Source organism: Lygodium microphyllum, chromosome 17, assembly GCF_053477565.2.
Source record: "Lygodium microphyllum isolate KBCC chromosome 17, Lygodium_microphyllum_v1.1.10, whole genome shotgun sequence".
In the NCBI taxonomy this organism is placed as follows: Eukaryota; Viridiplantae; Streptophyta; class Polypodiopsida; order Schizaeales; family Lygodiaceae; genus Lygodium; species Lygodium microphyllum.
This window is the reverse complement of record NC_141151.1, coordinates 70,324,375-70,346,508: the sequence shown is the minus strand read 5'-3', so window position 1 is coordinate 70,346,508 and position 22,134 is coordinate 70,324,375. Positions and strand designations below refer to the sequence as shown.

Genomic DNA, 22,134 nt, shown 5'->3' with positions numbered 1-22,134 from the left:
CTTGAATCTTTTTGGCCATCTTAACCTTCAAAAGGCTTTAGCTAACCAAGTTTATAATCTCATGATTAAGGATCATCATTGGCTGGTCAGTAAAGCCAATGCGACTTGGGGTATGCATAAATCTAAGGTCTATGGAAGGTGATTGGGATGGAGGGTTGGCTAAATAAGACACTCTTTAAATGCAAGGTCTTTCTTTGGCGGGTGATCATTGGTGGGTTGCCTCTTGCCTCGGCTCTTTCAAAGTGCTGAATATTGGATGGCAGCTACTTCTTTTGCACGACCACTGTGGAGTCCTCATGTCATCAATTTATCTCTTGCCCTTTAGCTAGGAAAACTTAGATTTTCTTGTCAAATATTTGGAGAATTGTGGCTCTTCTGTTGCTGCGATCCTCAGATTGGGTTTTTGCACTGCCAAAATACCCCACGCCACTGCAGCAACATATGAAGCTTATGTTTCATTCTCTTAGATTTTGGGGTTGTTGGCATAATTGGGTTACCTAGAATGCTTTCATCTTTGACTCAGGTGCATGTGTTCAAGGACGTATTGCCTGAATCAAGGGTCTCCTACATTGGCTGAATCAAGGGTCTCCTACATTGGCTGTTAGATCTTATTGAGTATGCTGATCTTCTCCCCAGGAGGATTTGGTAACTTGGCATACAGCAATCTCCTCTATTCAATTGCTGTGACTTTGTATCTTTTTCTACATGATGGCCTGGAGCCATCTTGCATGTGGTAATTTTGTAATCTTGTACTTTTTTTGTAGTTAATACACTTACCTATTGAGAGAGAGAGAGAGAGAGAGAGAGAGAGAGAGAGAGAGAGAGAGAGAGATAGATGGCATGGTTACGAAAAAAAAAAAGAGAGATGGCATGGTCCTTAGAGAGCTTGCTACTCCATGGATGGAGATCATCCATTCCACCCTAGTTGTATCTACTTTGTGAGTTCCTTTTCTTGTCATAGTAGCCTTGCAGCTTCCTGTTCCTTTTTCTGCCCAAAAAAGGAGATCAGGTAGCTGTAGCTCAGTTAGTAGGTTGAATGCATGGTGACTTGAAGGTTGTGAGCTCAGTTTGAACACTTGTACGATCATCTAGTTATAGGAATTGAAAAAATAAGATTTAACCGGATTCTATAGGTTGATAAAACAAATAAATTACTACTAGGGTAGCAGTTGAATGATGAGATAGAGGAGGGGAGGAAGCCCTGTGCGTGGGGGGGGGGGGGGGGATTCCAAATATTTGGACAAGGTTGTTAGGGCGGGTAGGTCACGCTGAGCACATGTATTGAATGGGCTTACATACCGGCCATGTTGCCAATTATAGGATGCATACTTTCTTTTCTGCCAATTAAAGTTCCTTCTACTAATTAAAAAAAGCATGTCATTTCCAAAGAGTAGATATGAGTTTGAAAGATTCAAGGTTTGTTCCTTCTTCTTGCTTACGCTTGCAGGTTTCAGGATTTCTATGGAGGGGGTGAACGGGAAACCTTACTAGCTGAAATTTCTAGTCTAAGAGATCAGGTTCCTTCCCTATGGCTGCATGATCTGTAAACTATATTTGCTGTGAAAATTAGTGTTCTGTACTGAAAAGGATTTGCCTGTGCTTTGCAGCTGTTGAGCTGCATGGATGCTGAAGCTGCAACAGAGTTAGCTCCACAGATCTGTGCCCAGGTTCATTTTCAATACAATATCTGTACAAAATAAAGCCAATTATCACTTTTTCCCCCAAAGATTGCAGGGTTGGGTGTGATTGATGAATCCGTGTTGCAATAGGCTCCCTCTTAGATAATTATATTTTTTACTATAGGCATGCTTTCTTCTTGTGCTTACATGTACGTAGTTGTTCTTTTAAACTTTTTTCTTGTTATTTCAGATTCTAGAGGAACAAGATTCGGATGATAGGATGGCCAAAACCTATGACACTGAAGAAAAGGGCATTGTTTCCCATTTGAAATGCCAGCTTGAAGAGGTGTGTCACATATCCTTAATTGCAACCGTTTTTCAGAAGAATTTGTACTCACACTTCCAAGTTTGAAGACTGTGTGCAGCCTGCATCGTGATCAAACTCGTACATGTGAAAATAAAAGCGAACAGAATTCTTTTGAGATCATTTGCTCACACTGAGTTTGACAAACAGAAGGAGGAGATGCTCCAGATGCAGATGTCTCAATGTAATGAGCTGAACAGTCAGTTGCTAGAAGCAGTTCGTGGTTCAGAGACTTTACAAAAGGAGCTGCAGGTGAGATTATTTACTTCTGCAAGAGAAATTATCTTTTAATTCTGCAAATATTACATTAGTAGCATGGTCAAGCCTTTGTTTATACGTAAACCTGTTGCCTTGTGGAGGGATGCTCAAAACAGCCATCCTTTTAGAGAACTGTGGTGAATCCCTGATTTATGAATAATTGCAGCAAACAAATACCAATTAAATCAAGTGACGCAATCTGATAGTGATTTGCCCCAAACCTTGGTGCCCCCCCTTGCAGTATTTATTTAAGCTTTATTCCAAAAATTGAGGAGTACAATAGAGAAAGGCCGAAGCTATGAGAATTTAGGGGACCAAGCAGAGAACTTGAAATCCCTCCAAGTTCCTTCAACTGAAATTTTCCCAAATCCCAACATATCAAGGCATATTCCCTGACACTTCTGGAACCATTGACTATCTACAGCAAGCAGCAATTCTTAATCTTCAATCTGTCCCTCGATTTTGAATGCCTAGGGAGCCAAATTTGAGTCTCCACTAGTTGCATGCCAACCACTCTTGTTGTAGACAATCAAACAATTTCAAATCTACTGTTAATTCACTGTTTCATGGCAGTGATCCTTCTTGCATATCTATATTTCGCATGCAGCCATCCCAAGATCACCATGCAAACCCTAATTCTCGCTGTTTGCAGGTCTGAAATCAGCAAATTCTTGGCTGAAACACTTCAAGTCCAGAGTAGAGGCTCCAATTTGCGCGCGAGAGAGAGAGAGAGAGAGAGAGAGAGAGAGAGAGAGAGAGAGAGAGAGAGAGAGAGAGAGAGAGAGAGAGAGAGAGAGATTGGCAATTGCCTCTGGGTCCTTGCCATGATTGGTGTAACCTTTTAGTACCCTAGTCCGGGGATTTCCCACACGTTGGCCTACGGCCCTCGTGTCTCTTGTACTCGTGTAATCATGTAATCTTGTACTTTTTTCGTAATTAATACAATTACCTTTTACGAAAAAGAGAGAGAGAGAGAGAGAGAGAGAGAGAGAGAGAGAGAGAGAGAGAGAGAGAGAGAGAGAGAGAGAGAGATGTCTACAAAAGGCCAATTTGGCATATTAGACCAAAATGTTACATCTAAAAAGTCAGGGAATTTCCTATGTCCCAAAATAGCTATCATCTATTGCTTTGACTATCTAGATGGAAAATAAATAGTGAACTATACATTGTTGATGAATACAAAATGATGTCTAAGCTAGATATAATATGGAACTGCTTAGGAGGCACTCTCATCCCAGGATATCTGTCATGGATCTATCTAGCATAGAGAGGTTAATGCCGCAAGGTAAGGTCCCTCGGTAATGGTGTAGTATTCTCTTTATGTGCAGATGATGCCTCATGCGAGGGCGTGGGTGATGGGCTTTGCATCTCTTTGTGGTTGTGTCTAGGGTGGTCCCTCATGGTGGGGCCATTGGTCGGATTGATGAGGGCTCTCTAGTGGAGGGACTAGTTGATGCTTTGTAGAACTCCGTAAGTGCATGTTGGTGTGTGGCTTTGTGTCTTTGTTGCTAGGTTTGCAAGAGGTGCTCTTTGTGGTGGCATAGCTCTAGCAAGAAGAGCCTGAGACATTTGTGATTTGGGAAATCCATAACCTTTGATAGTGGCCCAAATCCCTCTTTGAATAAGCAATTTAAATGCCCTCGAATCTTGTAGTACATTAGGCATCTGCATGAGTAGTGCTCCTCTGTCTCTAGCTTGAGTTGACAAAGCTAGCAAATCCTATCCTTTGGGGGGAGGGAGTCTGCACCATATGTACTTGTCTTGATCCGCAACTGGTATGACGATGTATGGAGTTGCTCAATGGTGCATTGTAGATGATGAGATAAGTGTGCATCCATGTATCTCAGGAAGACCACAAAGCCATTTAGGGGATATATGGAGAAGATGCTTTTGGTAGAAAGCCATCTTGGTCCCTAGATTCTCAATACGTGCCACCCATGTCTTGGTTGTGTGTGTTTGAATAAACTCCATCCTGATGATGCAGTTCACCTCCTCTCAGTTGAGCTCCAGGTGGAGGGAATTGAAGTTGTATTGTAGTGGTGGGAGGTGATACACATGCCTGTGTCTGAGCATACCAACACTCAGTTTCCCTCTATAATGCTAATTGTCCAGAGGACTCTCGTGCGAGTTGGAAGTATCTTTGTCTCGGCAAGGTCCAAAGGTTGTGCAGAAAAGTTAGTTCGGAAGAGGGCCTCTACTACTATGGGTGGTGCTTCCATCTTTGCTCTAATAATCTCATGTGGTATTTTGAGTCATCCATGAAATCATCAGTACTAGGGGTCTCTCCATTTGAAAGGCTCGATCGCTTGATGGGGGCCCCATACAAGAGTGTTGGTGTGACCAAAGTGTCAAAGTGCGAGAGTTGAGGCTCTTGAAATCGTATGTGTGCACACTGTCTCTTTGTCAATCCCATAGCCACATAGTCTCGTGTCAATCTATCCTCTATTGCTCTCCTCAAAGTGAATCTTGGCCTTGTAAAGGTAATCACCAAGTAAACATATCTTTGGACCACCTTCACTATCTCCTCTTCATATGTGAAATGGGGTATTGATTGACGAATTCATTGGGAGGAAATGTTAAATACCATAACCTTGGTTTTCGCAAGGTTGACTGTGAGATCCTTGTCTTGACAAAAGGCATGTAGTGCATCTAGGTGGGAATGCAATTCCTCCGGTGTGTTGGAGATGAGGATGAGGGAGATGATGCACGATCTCTATTTCATTTGTGAATTTAGTATGCCAAGGGAGGGAGGGAGATGCTTCCTTGTCATGTGACAATTTTTCTTTTGTTGCTTCTTTGCCATGACTTTTGTACTCTTTTAGTGATTTGACTCTTGACTTTCTTTACTTTTGTAGTCATTTTAAGTAATACATATTACTCATGAGAGAGAGAGAGAGAGAGAGAGAGAGAGAGAGAGAGAGAGAGAGAGAGAGAGAGAGAGAGAGAGATTAACGTCTACAAAAGGCCAAAATGACCTATGAGACCATGAGTTACAATCATGTGTATGATGGTACAACTATCTGGGCAAAATATGTATGTAGCACAAAGCAAAATAAGAAAGAAAACTAACTATAGCTATGTGTAAAACATAGAGCTCTGTCTAGTAACAATGAGCTCCAAATGGTATAGTCTCATGTGGGTATGGAGGACCTAGCTTTAGCCCGAGCAATAATCTCCTGTATCCATCTATGAAGGTGTTGTTGGTGTTTGTGCCGAGGCCTAGGACGTCTGGATCGGCTAAGGTGAGCGGCTCGATCAATCAATACTCGTCTGTGTGTGGACTGTGGCGGTGAGAGAGGCTCTTGTGTGGATTGTGGCTGTAATTGTATTGAAGTCTTCTGAGTCTCCTTTGCAAAGAAGTTTGTGAGCTGCCTTTGTGAAGGGCCTTGATGTCTTGGGGCAGTTGTACTCCTGAGGCTCATGTCACGAAGCCGTCGTATCTCAAGAAGAAAGAGGCCAAGGCATTGCTGATCGGTAAAATCCATGACTCTGGATAGTGGTCCAAATCCATCTCTAAATAGGCAGTGGAAACGGCCACAGACCTCATAATATGTTGGGCAGTGGCAAATATAATGCTCCGCTGTCTCTGGCTCTAATTGGCATATTTGGCATATGTGCTCCTCTGGTGGGATGGATCTATATTTGCCAGTCTCAATCTCTAGCTGATGTGAGGAGGTGCGCAACTGGCCAATAGTACATCTGATCCCATGGGAAAGGTGGGTGCCCATGTATCTCGGGCGAACAATAAATCCATCATCTGTAGTATGAAGGAAATGCATACGATAGAAAGCCATCTTTGTCTCTAGTTCTTGCCTTGGCATCAATCATGTCCGCCTGATATCCAATTGGGTAAGATCCATCCTGATGATGTTGCGGATCTCCAACCTGCTCAGGTCAAGAGATGGTGCATCAAGGGAGTATTGGAAGGGGGGTAACTTGTCCATGCTAAAGCCATGCAGCTTAAACCAGGCCGACATATGTGCATACCAACATGAAGTATCACCCTCTCTGGCAAGTTGCCTGGAGGACTCAAGGGCCAACCGTGCATATTTGTGTCTGGGTAAGTCCCATAGGCTATGTATGTATGCATATCACCACAATCGGTGTAGCTGCTAGCTCGGCTCTGATGATCTCATGTGGCATTGAGGCCTTACATCTGATCATCATGGATATCATGGACACTAGGGGTTTCTCCATCGACCTCCATCCGTCATAAGTGCGCCTTGAGAGAGAGAGAGTCTTGGTAGCCTTTCGACTTGATTTGTGTCCGGTTTGTTTTTCTTAGCTGACCTGATGGTCTGATGTAAATATTGCTATTTAATTCAATTTCTTTCATGAAACGAGAGAGAGAGAGAGAGAGAGAGAGAGAGAGAGAGAGAGAGAGAGAGAGAGAGAGAGAGAGAGAGAGTTTTACGAAAAAAAAAGAGAGGGAGGGAGGGAGGGAGGGAGGGAGGGAGAGAGAGATTTGCACCACTAGTGTGGAATCGGCCCATCATCGATTTATTTCTTGTCCTCTCGCGAAGAATATCTGGTCACTCATGTCAGCTGTTAAGCGAGCAGTGGTTGGGTTCTCCCTAAGCCCCTTTGATTGGGTTTTTGTACGGCCCAAATACCCCACACCGGCACAGTCGCATATGAAGATCTTGTTTCACTTTCTTAGATACTGGGGCTGCTGGCACAATTGGACCACTCGGAATGCCTTTCTTTTTGATTCGGCCTCTAATGTTCCGGGACATATTGCGAGGCTTAGAGGTCTCCTGCATTGGTAGTTGGATCTTATTCGGCACTCTGACTTATTCCCTCGGGAGGACTTACTTCCTTGGCATATGGCAATTTCCTTTGCGTCTTTGCCATGACTTTTTGTAACTCGATGGCTTAGAGCCATCGTGTATCTTGTAATCATGTCGACTAGTACCTTTTTTCGTAATTAATACAATTACCTTTTACGGAGAGAGAGAGAGAGAGAGAGAGAGAGAGAGAGAGAGAGAGAGAGAGAGAGAGAGAGAGAGAGAGAGAGAGAGAGAGAGAGATGGATGCTAGAGTCCCCTTGTACTCTTTGATCTTGTTATCTTGTACTCTTTTTCATACTTAATATAATTACTCATTTCGAAAAAAAGGGTGGGTTGAGCTGATGATGGCGACTTGATGGGGCCCATCCTTTGCAGCGCGACGACTTGTGCCTTTTCCTTGACCTGCTCGTGTAGGTGTTCTGCCCCTGCACCTCTGCCTCGCTACCGTGCGGGACTTCTGCCCTGCGACCATCAGCCCTGCAGACCTGTGAAGTTTGGCTGCCCCTCTCCTTGCACCTAACTGTCTGTCAGCCCTGCTGCAGTCTTGTGATGCCAACCCTCCCGTCCTACTGTGCTGCCCTTTAGCTTTACTACCCCGCCAGGCCTGTGGTTTGCCTTGATAGCTTTTTTGTTGCCTTTTTTTACCAGCGTGCAGCCTGTTGCTGTGCTTGGATCGTCCCCTCTGCTGGCTGTGTATAGGGGCGGAGCAGCACAATAAAGCAAAGGAGGAAGAATGGTTTTTCGACAGTCCCTGTCCTCAATGGCATGTGTGCAGATGGATGACATGGATCAGCTTGCTGAGGGCTTGGGTCCAGACATGGATGTGGAAGAAACAGTTGTGGAAGAAGACATGGTGCCTTGCATCGAGGAGATGGCTGAGCCGCCTGCTGATGCTCAGCCCTTTGTCAAACGCAGCAAGCACTTCCATGAAGAATTCAATGCTAACCTGGAGGTCCTTGACACAGGTGATTCTCCACCTTGCTTGTATGCTTAGGTGACCTTTGTTTCACAAAATCTGCAGGATCAAAACTGGGAACAGTTGCTCAAGTTTGCGAATACCAACCATTTAGCTATCCTTGCCTGTGCGGAGGAGGAGATTTTGGATACACGTGTGCCCACCCAACACGTGCTTTGTTCTTCTTCAGATTTTCGTGAGTGAGGGGCAGTTGTCTTCTTCACAGGTGGGATTCCCATGCTTACTAGGATTCATTAATGGCTGACTGCCATTCTTTAGATTGATTGTGTGGAGGATATCTTTGCTGGCCCGTGTGGATTTTATGAGGTCGTGCTTCTCTTTGCTTTGCCTCTGATTTCCTTCTCCAAAAGCAGCCCCTTTTCTTTGAGAAACAGTTAGCACATATTGTCACATGGCGCCCCCTTCTAGAATTTCAACGTTTGTTTAAGCACTAGTGCCTATTGTGGGTGGAAGTGGAGAATCGCCCGGTTGTCTATTGAGCCCTTTGATATTTAAAGTATATGAATTTGAAAGTGTTGAAACTTTCAGAAATCTTAAACCAAGACATTAAGTGATTTAACTCTCTAACCCCTTTGATACTAAAAGTCATTCCCACAGGGGCCTTTCAGTGTCATTGACCTAGATCTTTCCTAGGTACCCATTCACATTTGTGCTCTATAACTTTTGCCCATATCCTTCATTGCCCAATCTAGGGTTTGCTTGTCACCATGACTCACATTTCAACTTATTCTCACACATGTGATAAAATATGTTACAAATTCACGACCTTGTGATAGATGCACTCTAGCTTTTGGACATAATAATTTTCTTGGTTCTCGCCCATCCATGTCAACATTTTGAGTTCATTGGCATGCCGTGGACATCGTTTTGGAAGCTTAGAGAGGACCCATCAAGCTATAAGTGAAAAGCTCCAGAGTGCAACTTGAACTCCTAGGTTTTAAAGGCTTGAGCACCAGTTTGAGAGAGGAAGGAAAACAATGGGCAAGGATGGAAGTACACAAATATAGGTTTTGTTATTTGGTTATTGCTACTTGATCAAATTTCCTTGCAAACAACAACAAATGAAATGTAGGGAGATGGAGGGCATATGAACTATACACACCCTATTATTTCCACAGGTTCAAAGAAGAGGGCTTTTGGGAATCAGGATGCATTATAGAATCATAGGGCATAGAATTAGGAAATTCTTGCAACAGTTCCAAGTGAACCATCTCTTGTGAGGAGTACAGCTTGATGGACTAGACTCTAATAGATAGGTGATAAGATCACTTAGATCTTATTATTATCTCGTGCCAATCAATAATGCAGCCCTCAAATGTGTCAAGAATGATGGTGAGGTGTTCACTATATCTGCGGAATATAGGTTTATAGGTGACAATGAAGCACCTTCTGTGAGACTGTTATCATACTTGTGCTTCCTTCTCTAGTTTTCTCAACAGCCAGGCTGCCAGCCCACTCATAGTTCATATAGGGGAAGTTTATCAACCAGCACTCTTTCCTGGTTCCTTTGAGTGTCACGATCTCATGCTATTCATGGAGACAATTGGTGTGAGTTTCATGTAGACAATTGCTTTATAGCCATCTGAAGTTGGATCCTGCCGAGAGAGCAATAACAGTGTATTTTAATTGTCTGTAATTTCAGCGACCCTTTTAACTGAAGGATTTCTCCTTGTGAATCAATAGAAGAATTAGTGCACACAAAGGCGTTCTTGTACATGTTTGCAGAATGTAAGAACTTGTTAGAAAGTTGGCAGTATTTTTAGCAGTCTCTTGCTATTTTGGCTTTTCTTTGTTGTAACACTCGAATCATTCAGTAAATTGCATCTATATCCTGACGTGTGTGTGTAAAGCTAACTGGCTTTGTTCATCCCCTCATTGTTTAACCCAGTATATTGTGGATGTGTGAGAGTGCGCAACGGAAGAAGAACACGAACACAGAGGAGAGGAGAGAGGAAGCAGAGAATGAAGGAAGAAAGTCTGCACTGACTGAGATGAATGCTGAATACACTGGAATGGACAGAACAGTCCCTGCACGCAGCCCGGAGCGTCAGTGAGGGAACCAGGACAGACTGGAAGCAGTGGCAGCACCAATGCCGGAGACGGAGACGGAGGGAGCAGTGCTGTACCTGCAGAGAACAATACTGGACTGACTGGGGGGGCTGCTATAAATAGCCCCCAGGCCAGCAAACTGGCCAACCAGCCAAACTGGCCGACCTGGCCAGATTTGGCCGCCCAGCCAGATCTGGCCGACTTTGGCCAGATCTGGCCGACTGCCCAGAAAATGGGCAGTCTGGACAAAAAACAGCCCAGTTTGGGCTGTAACAAACCCAGGGCTGCTAGCTAACTAGAGCAGCCCCAAAAATGTCCTGACAGAGCTCCTCTGTCTCCTGTCAGACTCTGACAGGAGCTCACAACCAGGAGATGACAGACTGAGACTGAAGAAGAGCAGGCTAACAGGATGAACCTATAATATTGTGAATGGCATAACTTTTTTCTATCTTGCTTTTCAGTCATACTTGACCCTCAATTTGGCTATGTTCACTACATATACACATTCTAGGTTCTGGATCATATTTTCTTGCTCAATATTGGAAATAGTTTTTATTGCAAGGGGATATGATATTTGCAGGAAAGCAAGGAGGCTAACAGAGAGCTTGTAGAGCGTCTGCATCTGACAGAGGCCAGCCTTGCTACTGCACAGGTCCTGCAAACCTTTGTAACACCTCCTGTTGCTTATGATCCTGGAAACTCCAAAAATTGACTGATAGTCTGACTTGTGGATGCTGGTTTTTGGGTTGCTGTTTGCAAAACAGGAGGCAGCTGCCTCTGCTCAAGCTACTGTGAAACAAATAAGGTTGGAGATGGAGGACATTGCACACCAACAGCGCCAATCATTTTCAGAAATTCAGGAAGCAACTGCAATGTGGCAATTGCAGGTGTGCTATCTACGAAACCTCAATAACTGACACTGCTTTGTTCATTGATATGACAAATTTTTCTTTTTTGCAGGAATTGCAACTGAGAAGCAAATTGGAAGAAGCTCAACAATTGATTCAAGAATTGTCATCCCAAGCACCTTCTGAAAGTATAAACGCTGTGACTGAAAACCCTGTAATCAGGCGCAATGAGAATGCAGAAAGAACCTTGGAATTGCAAATGGAGGTTGACACTTTGAGTCATTTACTTCAGGAAGAGCGTATATACAGAAAAGATGCAGAAGAGAGAAGCCTAACTCTCAGCACGCAGCTTGATGAACTAGAGGAAAGGGAATTAGAGGTCTCCAAAAGGCTTCTAGAGTCTGTTGAAAATGTACATAGCCAGAAATCACTAGTTGATTCTCTAGAAGTGCAGCAATCATGTCTTTTAAGCAAAATTAAAGAACTTCGGGATGAAAACATCAAAATGGGTGAGATCCTGAATAAGAGGGAAAAGGAGACACAGGTTTTGACTGGTTATGTTGTGTATTTGCAAAGTGAACTTCAACGTGAACTTGAATTGCGAGTCTTGGAAGCAGAAAATAACGAAGGTCAAAACTCTGACCTAAAGGTCAAGCTTGAGAGGACCAGGAAAGCACTCAGAAAAGCACAGCATCTTAACAACAAACTGCAGTCCGAACAAGATACTCTGAAGGCTTGTGAGCACGAAAAGGACCTTGTGCGAGCTGATGCAGAAATGGAAACAACAGAGGCTATCACCTTGTTACAATCAGAAATTCAAAACTTATGCGAAGATCAAGAAATCACCAAACAGAGAGAAGCAAAGTCTGAACACAAAGCAATGCAGCTTGCAACTGACTTGAGAAACCTTCAAGTGAGGTTTGAGGAGATTGTTGAGGAGAACACGCGGTTATCAGAACTGTATGAGGATGTCGTCAAACAAAAAGATAGTGAAATTTTGAACTTGAGACAGGTTTGGAATCAAGCAGCGACTAGTCTCATTGAATGTCTTGCTGAGGGAAACCAAGCTTTAGACGATGCAGCTCAGGAAATCGAAAATATAGCAGAAGATTGTACTTCTCCAAGCAGGGCTAAACTGGCTCTTGAAGAGGGTACATATAACAGGAAGGAAGGCCTGGTTGAAGTCCTGCAGGGAAGGCTTTTGCATGCCCAGAAGCTAGCCAAGCAAACTGAGAACAAAGTGAGAGTTTTAAGCGATGCAACTTTAGCAATCGCTCAGATTCAGAGGCAGGAAAAAGCAACCATGCAAGCTGACCTGGAATCTCTGACTTTGGTTGTCGAGGAGAAACGCTCCCATATCAATCAGCTGCTAAGGGAGGTCAAACATTGGAAACTGAGGGTCATTGAGGCTGAAAAAATGGCGCTTGCTGCATTTGTTGTTGTAAACAAGTTTTCCTCACGATCCAATGGACATGTTGAGGTGACTGATCTGAGCAGGACAGAAGATAGACTAGTCATGCTGGTTGAAATCCAGTTGCTGCAAGATCTTCTGAACCTGCAAGGGAAATTGACCGAGGAGGAGCTGTCAAGAAGTTCATCAATGTTAGAAAACAAAATTCAAGAGCATGCATCAGAAATTGAGAAAGAAAAAGGTTCTTTTGAGACTGCAATTGCAGATCTGCAGAAGCAGGTTACTGAGGTGGGGGAGAAGTTTCTGCTGGAGGCCAGGGCTGCTGAGATGCTTCAAAGAAATCTTTGCAGCATGCAAACAAAACTTTCTTCTGCTGAGTTGGATCTTGAAACTGTTTCTGCAGAATTTGAAAGACAAAAGAATGAATGGGACTCAGAAAAATCTAACTTGTTAATTGGCAAAGAATGGCTTGACTCTCGGCTTGCAGAGAAGGATAGGGAAAACCTTTATTTGCATGCTTCAGTCGAAACACTCATTGCTCTTTTTGACACTCTTCAGGAAATGGATGCAAGGATGATAGATAAATCATCAGTTCTAAGTCAACAAATGCTAGTTGGACTACAGATAGAAAACAGTTATATGAATGAAGAGATCACTGAAATCGAAAAGCATTTGCAGGACCGTTTTTGCATGGAGAAGCAATTGGAACTAACACTTTGTTCTCTTCAAGAAACATGTGCACAACAGCATTCCAAGCTGGGAGAATTGCAGCATCTTGCTGAAGAGCTAGATATATCTCAAAAAACAATCTCTCAATTGGAAACTGACAAGCTCAATATGATGGATGCAATAATGAATGAAAAGACTATTATTTGCCATCTAAGTCATCAAATAGCAGAGCAGGATGCCAATGCAGCTGTAATGAGATCTAGGCATACAGAAATGCAATTGGATTGTCTAAGGCTTGGTGAGAAGGTGGACGATTTGTCAAAGAAATTAGCAAAATCGCAGACAGACAAGGAGGAGTTGGAAGTTGCCCTACAGAAAGAAAGGCTTCTGGCAGTACAATTACAAGAAGAAGTGGAACTAGCTTCTAAACAGGTTGAGAGTTTAGTTTCAGAGCGTGAGCAACTGGTGCTGGATCTTACCGGCAAGTCACTTTTGCTTCAAGAAGAAAGGGAGCATGCTCAGACTTTGTGTGTTAAAATGAATAATATGGAATCAAACAGTAGGGCTCTATTACATGAACTGGACAAACAAAGAGATTATGTGCAACAAATACAGTTGCAGCATGAAGATGAATGCACACGATTCTTTTCTTGTATCAATGCAGCTGCAGAACAATTCAGCGGTGATGCTTTCTTAGTTTTAGTGGATGCTGAACTCAGAAGAAACATTTCTGCTCATGAAGTCTGCAGTTTGAAAAGTGAAGTTGCTTCTTTGAGGGAAAAAGTTAATCAAGAGGGTGAGGATGTTGTAAAAAGAACAGAGTTGGAAAGGACAGTCAATGAACTACAAACTTCTGTGCAGCAACTGAAACGGGAACTTCAGCTTACACATGAAAACTCGAAAGTATCACACATAGACATGGAGTTGTCTGAGCAAAAGTGTGCTGAATTACTATCTGACTTAGAAAGGGTTCGAGGAGAGTTTGCTCAACAGAAATTCATGGGGATTGTGGACATAGAGATTGAAAAAGCAGTTCTAAACAGTCAGATTCAACATCTAGAGAACACTTTGTTGTCAAATGAATCGACCTTGGATATTTTTAAGGATAAACTTTACCAGATTTCAAAGGAGAGTGCCAGCTTGAAAATGGAAAATGTTGCCCAGGAAGATATGATTTTACAGCTGCAAAGGAACCTGGATAGTTGTAGCAGGGAATTAGAATGTTGCCAAATGGAGGTAAAAGATGCAGAGCAGAGAAGTGTGGTGGCACTGACAAAGCTAAGAGATGTGACAAATGAAATGGAGAGGGAGAACTTAACAGTATTTGCTAGCATGGAGTCTCTGAAGAATGAACTTGAAAGTCTGAGAGTTCAAAATAGTGGACAGCAGGAAGTTATAGAACAACTTAAACAGGAGTCCTTAGATGGAGAAACTCACTTTCGGGGTATTGAATCCCGAGCAAAGCAGGCTGAAGAGAGGTGTGTTTATCTTTCTAAAACTTTAGAAGATGTTACTGAAACTTCAAAAGCAGAAACTTATGTTAATGTTTTTGAGTCAGAGATTCTGAAGGGAGTACTTTCTAACCAGGTGCTGGTGATTGAAAAAGATCTCTTTCTGGTGAATCAGAGGTCCCAAGAAATGAAGGAGCAAATAATGGAGAATAATAAACTCATTAGTTGCTTGAAGTCAGAAAACGGCAACCTAAACAGCCAGGTGGAGGCTTTGTTGGTGGGTAATCAAAAGGACAGGAAAATTTTGCAGTTGCTTGGCAGAGATTTGGAACTGTGCAGAGAGGAGATTGCTCATTTGAATATGGAAAATAAGGATCTGGTTGAAGGGTTAAACGAACAAACCATTCTAACAGAGCAATTGAGAGAGGAGCTTCATCAGAACTGCACTGCAATCTCCAAAATCAGATCAAGCCATGACCAGGAAGTAGAAAAATTTCTTAAAATTATAGCATCCTTCAGGGATGATGTGCAAGATAGTTGTGAAAAGATAAGGCAGTTGGACTTGGAGAGGGACGATAACTTGGCTTGTCAAGGAAAATTTTTCAAGAAAGTAATGATGGAGCTTGAAGCTTGTGAAAATGAGATTAAGGAGATGGAATCAAATCAAAGATTTGTCAATCGACAACTGCAGGAAAACACAGAACTGCTATGGAATGCTCAGAGGGAACTAAAAAAAGCTTCTTCGACGGTTTCAGAGTTGAAGATAGAGCAATATTTACTGCTGGAGATGATAGAGAAACAACAAGTACATATATCTTCTTTCTATGCAGGGTCTCAAGAGTACCTTGAAAAGCTAATGGTTATAGAGGACATTCATGCAAGTTGCTCACATAACATTGCTGAGAGAGAAGTAAAATTCCAGAATGCTTTGCTAAAACTGGCAGATAAGGATGAAGAGCTAAGGACTAAAGAATCTGCACTATATTTGCTTCGGTCCGAGCTTGTTTGTGCTTCTCAAAGGGAGAAAACCCTTGATGAAAAAGGTAGAAATTTGGAGCATCGACTGGAATGGCTATTTGAACAGCAAGAGAAACAGTTGAACTTGGTTTCTGTACTGCAGCAGGAAAAGCAAGCCTTAGAGAAAGAGCTCCAAATGAAAATTGAATTCACCAGAAGTGAATTAGAGCAAAAGACTGTAGAGAGCTTCTTAATACAGGAGATTTTTGCTTCTCAGTTTCAGCAAGTTGCTGCAAAAGTAGAAAAACTTGAACGTGAGAATGTAGCTCTGATGGCTGAAGCAGATCAAAAGCAGGAAGACATGGAAATCCTCCGACATGAACTTGTGAGAAGCTGTGACTTTGTAGCAGAAGTGAAAGATGCTCATTTAAAAACTCTTCAGGAGCTACATAACAAGGAAAAAGAGGTAACATGTCTTTATTCAAAAGTCAATATAAAAGAATATCAAATAGAACATGAAAGGGCACAATTAGCCTGTGCATACCAAGCGCTTTATGAGCTCCATGAAGATGCCTTGCTACTTGTTCAAGGTTTCCAGGAAAATTGTAGGATCTTACTTACCACTGTAGGAAGCCATGAAATCCAACTTTCGGATTTATACAATAGAATATTAGCTTTTCTACCAGCCAAAGAAGAACCTAAAGAATTATTCTTAACTGCTGATGCGTGTAACGTGCTCTTTTCTGAAATTGAAAGCATTACTGAAAGCTTTTGCATGATATCTGAAGACCATGAAAGTGCTGCAATCAGTTTCAGGCATACGAAGCTAGCGCTAGAGGAAAAAGAAATGCAGGTACTGGTTCTATCCACAAGAATTACAGAATTAGAGGAAGAATTGCAGTGTATTCAGAAAGAAAAGGCGAGGTGTGAGCTAACAGTACAAAAGCATGAAGATTTGAAGGCCAGAGATGCTCTGCAGGTGACTCATGAAGGGCCACAAGAACTCATCCAAGCTGTTCAAGGGCATGAAATGAAATTAGCTGGTCTACAAATGAAAATTGAGATGATCACGGAACAAATGACACAAGAAATAGGGCAAGATTCCAAGATTGCCTTTATGGAAGGGTGTGAGCTTGTGCTGTCTGAGGTTGAAAAGGAAGTGCGAACATGTCGGGAACATGCAGACCTGGCTTGGAAGAAATTCGAAGAGGTGCTAGAAGAGAAAAGAAAAGCTGAGAGTGAGCTGCAGAGAAAAGATCAGGTATTGAGGAAATTACAGATGGAGGTCAACTTGTCTCAAGAGTTTTGCGGTCATGTTGGACCTGGTGAATCAGCTTTCAATATGGAACAGCATTGTACTGATCTGGGGGATTATCGACTCCAGATAACTAGCTTGAAGAGTAGAATCAGTGAACTTCAAAATACTGTGGATAAAGTGAATGAGGAGCTGCTTATGGTTGGAACAACAGCTTCAGATTTGAGACAAAGGGTCTTATTTTTAGAAGCTGAGAATGAAGAATTGAAAGTCCAAGTCAAAGAGCTGGATGAACAAAAGGTCTCAATGGAAGATGAATTAGAAGACAAAGGGCTTGCAGTTGAGGCGCTTGAGGCAGAGCTCCTAGAATTGAACTGTTTGGTAGAAGAAAAATTAGCTAATTCATTAGGCAGCAGCAATGAGAATCTGGCTGTAGTAATTAAAGAGAGGGATAAGCTACATGCAGAGCTAGTTGTTTTAAATGAGCAGCTGGAGATGGCCCAGCAACTTGCAGAAGAGCATGAGGCTGTGGCCATTGAAGCTCGGCAAGTATGACTTTGTTTAAGCAGTGCGTTTTTTTATTGCTCGGAATCTGGTTTGGTTGGTCTAAATCGTTTTTTTCCCCTTGGTTTGGATGGGGTGTGTTGGGTTGGGGGGGGTTTCAATGACAGGTTGCAGAAACAAGTAAGACTTATGCTGAACAAAAAGAAGAAGAGGCAAAACTGTTGGAGCGCTCTGTAGAAGAACTAGAAAGCACAGTCAATGCTCTAGAAACACAAGTATGCATCTTTGCATCGTGTATTAGTTGATTTGACATGTGTTGCATGCATGCTTAGGCCATGTGCATAGATGTAGTCAAATAGAAGAAAAGAACAAAATACAGATGTCATTATTTTGCCTTAAAATGGGTCTGTATGTAGTAAACATAATTTTAGGACTTGAGCTTACAGGCACATATTACCACTGGTCGTAGCTGTCCATGTCCATTCATGGGACAATCCATCCAATCCCATACACCTGTCTAAGTCAAGAGTTTGTGACTGTTGTATCTGTTGACCAGAAAAGTGGCCGTTTGCATGGCTGTTTGGCTGAACTGTTTGGGGCAGCTTTTGGGGCTGTCTTAGGTCCTGTTTATGCTTTATCTCCCACAATGCAAGTACAGACATACTGGTGTACAAGTTGGATATTTGTAATGTACAATAGCTGTGTGTTCAGTGAGAACACAACACATGGGCTCATGCGACCCACCCACTCAATATATCATACTCTATTTCACACCTATGTTTGGAGTGTATTGTTTAAGTCTCCAACATTAGGTTAGGTATAGGCATTAATTATGGGTATTTTTTGTACATCTGATGTGGCATTTTGGACATATTTTCTAGCTATTTTAGTCTGAGAAGTGCCCTATAACATCAGATAGAACTAATTGCATGCCATCAGATGTGACAGCTATGCCAATTGCTTACACTGCTTGTTATTTTCTTTCCTTGAGAGGAGTGAACAGCTCTCATAAAGTCTTGACTCAACGGATGTTTTGGCAGGTGGGCATGATAAAGAATGATGCTGATAGGCAAAGGCTGATGAGAGAAAACATGGAGATTGAGTTGCAAGTTTTAAGGCATCAAATGTTGCAAATGCAGGTTTTGAAGTCGGAGGAGGAGATTCAGTACAGTGTCTGGGAACAGAAACAGAGGTTTGAACGATAGAAAGTTTGCCAGAAAACATTTCTGAGTCTTTGTTTGGGCTGTTCCTCTCAGTTATTGAATGAATGATGTGCAGGGAGCATGAAATTAAGGAGACACAAGCTGAACAAAGAATACAAATGCTTGAAAAGAAACTGATAGAAAAGGATGAGCAGGTTGTGTGGACTTAGATCAATGATCTCAAAACAATTGAGTCAACCTCAGGTTTTTAGGGTTTTTGATCTATGTTGGGCCTTATTGCAGATTAAAAACTGTAGAAACCATACAGTCGAGCTTATTGCTGCAGCAGAGAGACAAGCTTCTGAGTACCATCAGCAGGTAATTGCAAATAGCAAACCTTGTACTGAAGTAAATTGAAAGCAAAACGGCCAACATGTTGTAACTGTGACTGCTGTGTTCGAAACTAGTTGAGGGCCTTGGAAGGCATTATTGAGCAGGTGAAGGGTGAGCATAAGCCAACCATGAATATCCAGACTTCCAAAATAAGTGAAAAGGGTGTTGTGAAGTCAAAAGGAACAGGTTCGCCTTTCAAATGCATTGGTTCAGGCTTGACCCATCAAATAAACTTAGAATTGGATGAAGAGCTTGCTATCAAGACACAGAAGATAGAAGAACTTGAGGCTTTTGCTCTATCAAGGCAGAAAGAGGCAAGTACTGATCTTAGTTGATCAATGAACATGTTTACTTGAAGCATAATGAACATGTGTGTGCTTTGTGCAGATCTTCATGTTGAATGCTCGGCTTGCTGAAGCAGAAAGCATGACTCATGATGTAATTAGGGAGCTGCTGGGAGTAAAATTGGATATCACCAATTATGCTGTAAGTGAGAATTAACATGTTCACTCATATTTTTCTCTTTTTGAAAACCATGTCTCATTCATAAAGTTAAAATTCTGAAGAAGGAAAGATAATGGGTTATATATTCCTTGTAGTCTCTGGCCAACCATCAACAGGTGCAGAAAATTGCTGAAAGAGCTCAACTCCGAACTGCTGAGGCTGAAGAGAAGGTAAAATTCATTGCCTTAAGTCCTATGATTCAGATCCTGTATTAATAGTTCAACATTGACAGGCAAGAGAATTGGAAGAATTGAAGGAGCAACTTCATGAATTTATTGAGGAAAGAGAGAGGTGACCTACTTTATTGCCTTAATGGTAAACTTTGCATGGGAGATTGGAATGCGTCTGTTAAGTTTAAAACTTTGCTTGGATTTGCACAGTTGGCTAGAAGAGATCAACCGGAGGCAGGCTGAAATGATGACTGCTCGGGTTGCAGCTGAGAAGTTGCGCCAGCGGGACCAAATTATCAGCACTGAAAATGAAGTACTAAAGGTAATTTGGTATTCACTTCTAGGATTCCATTTATGTCCAGGACTGCGGATTGACTATTACTCATGTGGTCAAGGCAGGCAGAAAATGCTACTCAGAAGCGGAGACTTTTAGAACTTGAAGACGAAGTCAACAAACTTTCGGGTCAGCAAAACCTTCAACAAAGGATTCATCATCATGCAAAGATTAAGGCATGCTATCTTCTTGTCTGGTTCTTTTGCAACTTCAATTTTTCACTGGTGAATTCCAGTTTGAATGATTTGTGTTGTTGACACAAACTAGGAAGAAAACAATTGTTTGAGAATCAAGAATGAGGACTTGGCAGCAAAGCTTCGACGGACAGAGGTTCTTCTTAACCGTGTAAGTGATGAACTAGGACGATATCGGGCTGCTGATGGCAAAACCCCTCACATTGACTTTGAGGAGGAACAGAAACTTAAACTCAGATTACAGGTGATAGTTCCAGATTTCTGTAGATGAAAAAAGTATCACAAGCAAGATGTGAGCTGGTCTGATTCTCATTCTGTGCAAGCAGGAAGTTGAAGAGGAAAAAATTCAAGTTGGACAGAAGCTTTTAATGCTATGTACAAGCCTACTGAAGGTGAGAATGTGAGCTGGTTGAGAACATTTCTATGACATCATTGGGTATACCGTGTGATTCTTCAAGTGTTTTGTTAACAGGTAGCTGGCATAGTCCGGCCTGCGAAGGAGGTGGACCACGCTGTTGCTGCAGATGCTCTGAAGTATATACAAGACAGGCTAGAATCTACTGAACGAGAGCTGTCTGATGTTAAATTGAAGGTAAGGCACAGGTTACACAAGTCTGGGCCTGTAGATAGTTTAATTTCGAGAGAGGCTGGTCTCTGACGTTCTCTATCACATTGCAGAACAAGATTGATTGGGAAAAGCACCGCTTGAGTGAGTTGCGGTCAGTTCATTCGCCTAAGTGTGGCTCAAATGTTGTGTCGACTCAGAAGTCTGGCAGCCCTTCCTGTGCATCATGATAGAGACAATCCTCCAGAGTTGTGCATTACCAGCACTACTTATAACATGAGAGTATTGTAATATGGTCCTTTATGCTTAAAGCCCCAGATGTACATATCTAGAGGTGGTGATACTAGGCCCACAAAGAACAGCAAATGACAGGGATTGAACCCTTACAAAATAAATCCAGCATAGGCTTTTGGTGTTGCAGAGCTTTGCCAGTATTTGGGTCATGATTTCCTCTACGGTTGGCTGCGGATCACAATTTTTGGCTGTGCTGCACTTGGAGAGGATTGAAAGCAGGATCGCATTGGGTAAGTTCATATGCTTGAATCCTGCCCAGCTTCCTGTATCTCTCATCAAGAATTAGAAGGAACTTCTCTGCAGTCTTGAGATCTACTACAACAGCAACTGTGATGTCCATTATGCATCTCAGTTTGTTCCGGACTCACATTGACGTTACTGTCGCTGCATGTGAAGACTTTCCGTGGTGCTGAATCACCAGAAGTACAAGCGACAACAGAGACGGCGGGACTGGTCTTCTCTTACCAGCTGCGCGGCCCGAGGCTCTTCTTGTGGCGACGAATTAATGTTTGGGGCTCATTAGTTCGCTCTCCAGAGTTGCTAGCAAGTTCAGAACAAAGTGGTGGGGTCTTGAACTTTCTTATTTTTTATTTTTGATGGAGAAGAGACATAAGAAGAAAGAATGTGTTGTATTATCGTGCTCTCAGACGTCCCAAAGGCTCCATTAAGAGAGCGTGCCTATTAATCAATGGTCTGGCTACACGAGACCGGTGAATACTAGCCATCATTGTAAAATACTGGGTGGGAACCACCCTGGTAGCCACTTGTAGCTATATAATGTACTAACCCTGCATCGTGCATACCTTCCCTTGCCATTGCTAATGCAACCACTAGCTTCTTGCTATCTTGTGTTGAGTGTATAAGAGGTTTTCAGAGCGAGTGAGTTGGTGTGAGCTTCTCCATGATCTTCCTATTCCCTCCTCTCTATTGGGAGCGAGGCTAGGCAGGCGTGGAGCTTGGCATCACATAAGTTCCAAGTGGCAAGCCTATTTCGTGATTTGAGCACGACACATCAAGATGTAAAAAGCAAGATTTGAGGACAAACGAGAGAGAGAGAGAGAGAGAGAGAGAGAGAGAGAGAGAGAGAGGGAGGTCAAAACGATCTGGAGACTACAATAGATACAAATATATAAGGAGAAAGAAGTGGCATACGTGCACAAAAAGCTCTCTTGGCCTTCACTTCTTGACGCGAGTACAGTTCTGAAATGGCGGCTTTCAACAGTGACAACTTCACATTAGATACTGTGGAATAGAGTAGAACTGGGATGACATGTAACAATCACCCTGGAACTAAAAAGCTTAATTTAGCAATTTTGATCACCCGGCTCGCATCTCCATCCTCTTTGTTTCTTCTTGTTGTTGGACATCGATTAGCCTTTATTGGAGA

General features: G+C 42.5%; 1 protein-coding gene and 1 pseudogene across 5 annotated transcripts in view; one reads left to right on the top strand and one right to left on the bottom strand.

Annotated features, from left to right (window-relative positions):
• The window catches only part of LOC148022015 (kinesin-like protein KIN-12F), a 66,208-nt gene extending 44,584 nt beyond the window's left edge, over positions 1 to 21,624 (top strand). Inside the window, exons 17-38 of one of the 5 annotated variants that reach the window (XR_015694449.1) lie at positions 1,448 to 1,517; positions 1,608 to 1,667; positions 1,870 to 1,965; positions 2,134 to 2,235; positions 10,637 to 10,708; positions 10,821 to 10,943; positions 11,017 to 17,196; positions 17,319 to 17,426; positions 18,192 to 18,343; positions 18,430 to 18,508; positions 18,597 to 18,671; positions 18,761 to 19,000; positions 19,074 to 19,172; positions 19,286 to 19,360; positions 19,423 to 19,481; positions 19,571 to 19,682; positions 19,760 to 19,870; positions 19,962 to 20,132; positions 20,215 to 20,280; positions 20,361 to 20,480; positions 20,567 to 20,977; positions 21,144 to 21,624. Coding sequence is in view for 4 of the 5 variants with exons in the window: in XM_087697589.1 (XP_087553715.1) it covers positions 1,448 to 1,517; positions 1,608 to 1,667; positions 1,870 to 1,965; positions 2,134 to 2,235; positions 10,637 to 10,708; positions 10,821 to 10,943; positions 11,017 to 17,196; positions 17,319 to 17,426; positions 18,192 to 18,343; positions 18,430 to 18,508; positions 18,597 to 18,671; positions 18,761 to 19,000; positions 19,074 to 19,172; positions 19,286 to 19,360; positions 19,423 to 19,481; positions 19,571 to 19,682; positions 19,760 to 19,870; positions 19,962 to 20,132; positions 20,215 to 20,280; positions 20,361 to 20,480; positions 20,567 to 20,683 (8,287 nt within the window). In the remaining variant the exon portion in view is untranslated. Of the gene's footprint in view, positions 1 to 1,447; positions 1,518 to 1,607; positions 1,668 to 1,869; positions 1,966 to 2,133; positions 2,236 to 10,636; positions 10,709 to 10,820; positions 10,944 to 11,016; positions 17,197 to 17,318; positions 17,427 to 18,191; positions 18,344 to 18,429; positions 18,509 to 18,596; positions 18,672 to 18,760; positions 19,001 to 19,073; positions 19,173 to 19,285; positions 19,361 to 19,422; positions 19,482 to 19,570; positions 19,683 to 19,759; positions 19,871 to 19,961; positions 20,133 to 20,214; positions 20,281 to 20,360; positions 20,481 to 20,566 lie in introns of those variants that run through there. The other 4 variants (XM_087697590.1, XM_087697589.1, XM_087697592.1 and 1 more) reach the window with 4 other exon arrangements.
• On the bottom strand, positions 5,373 to 6,389 carry LOC148022016 (uncharacterized; annotated as a pseudogene).
• Positions 21,625 to 22,134: the final 510 nt, after the last annotated feature.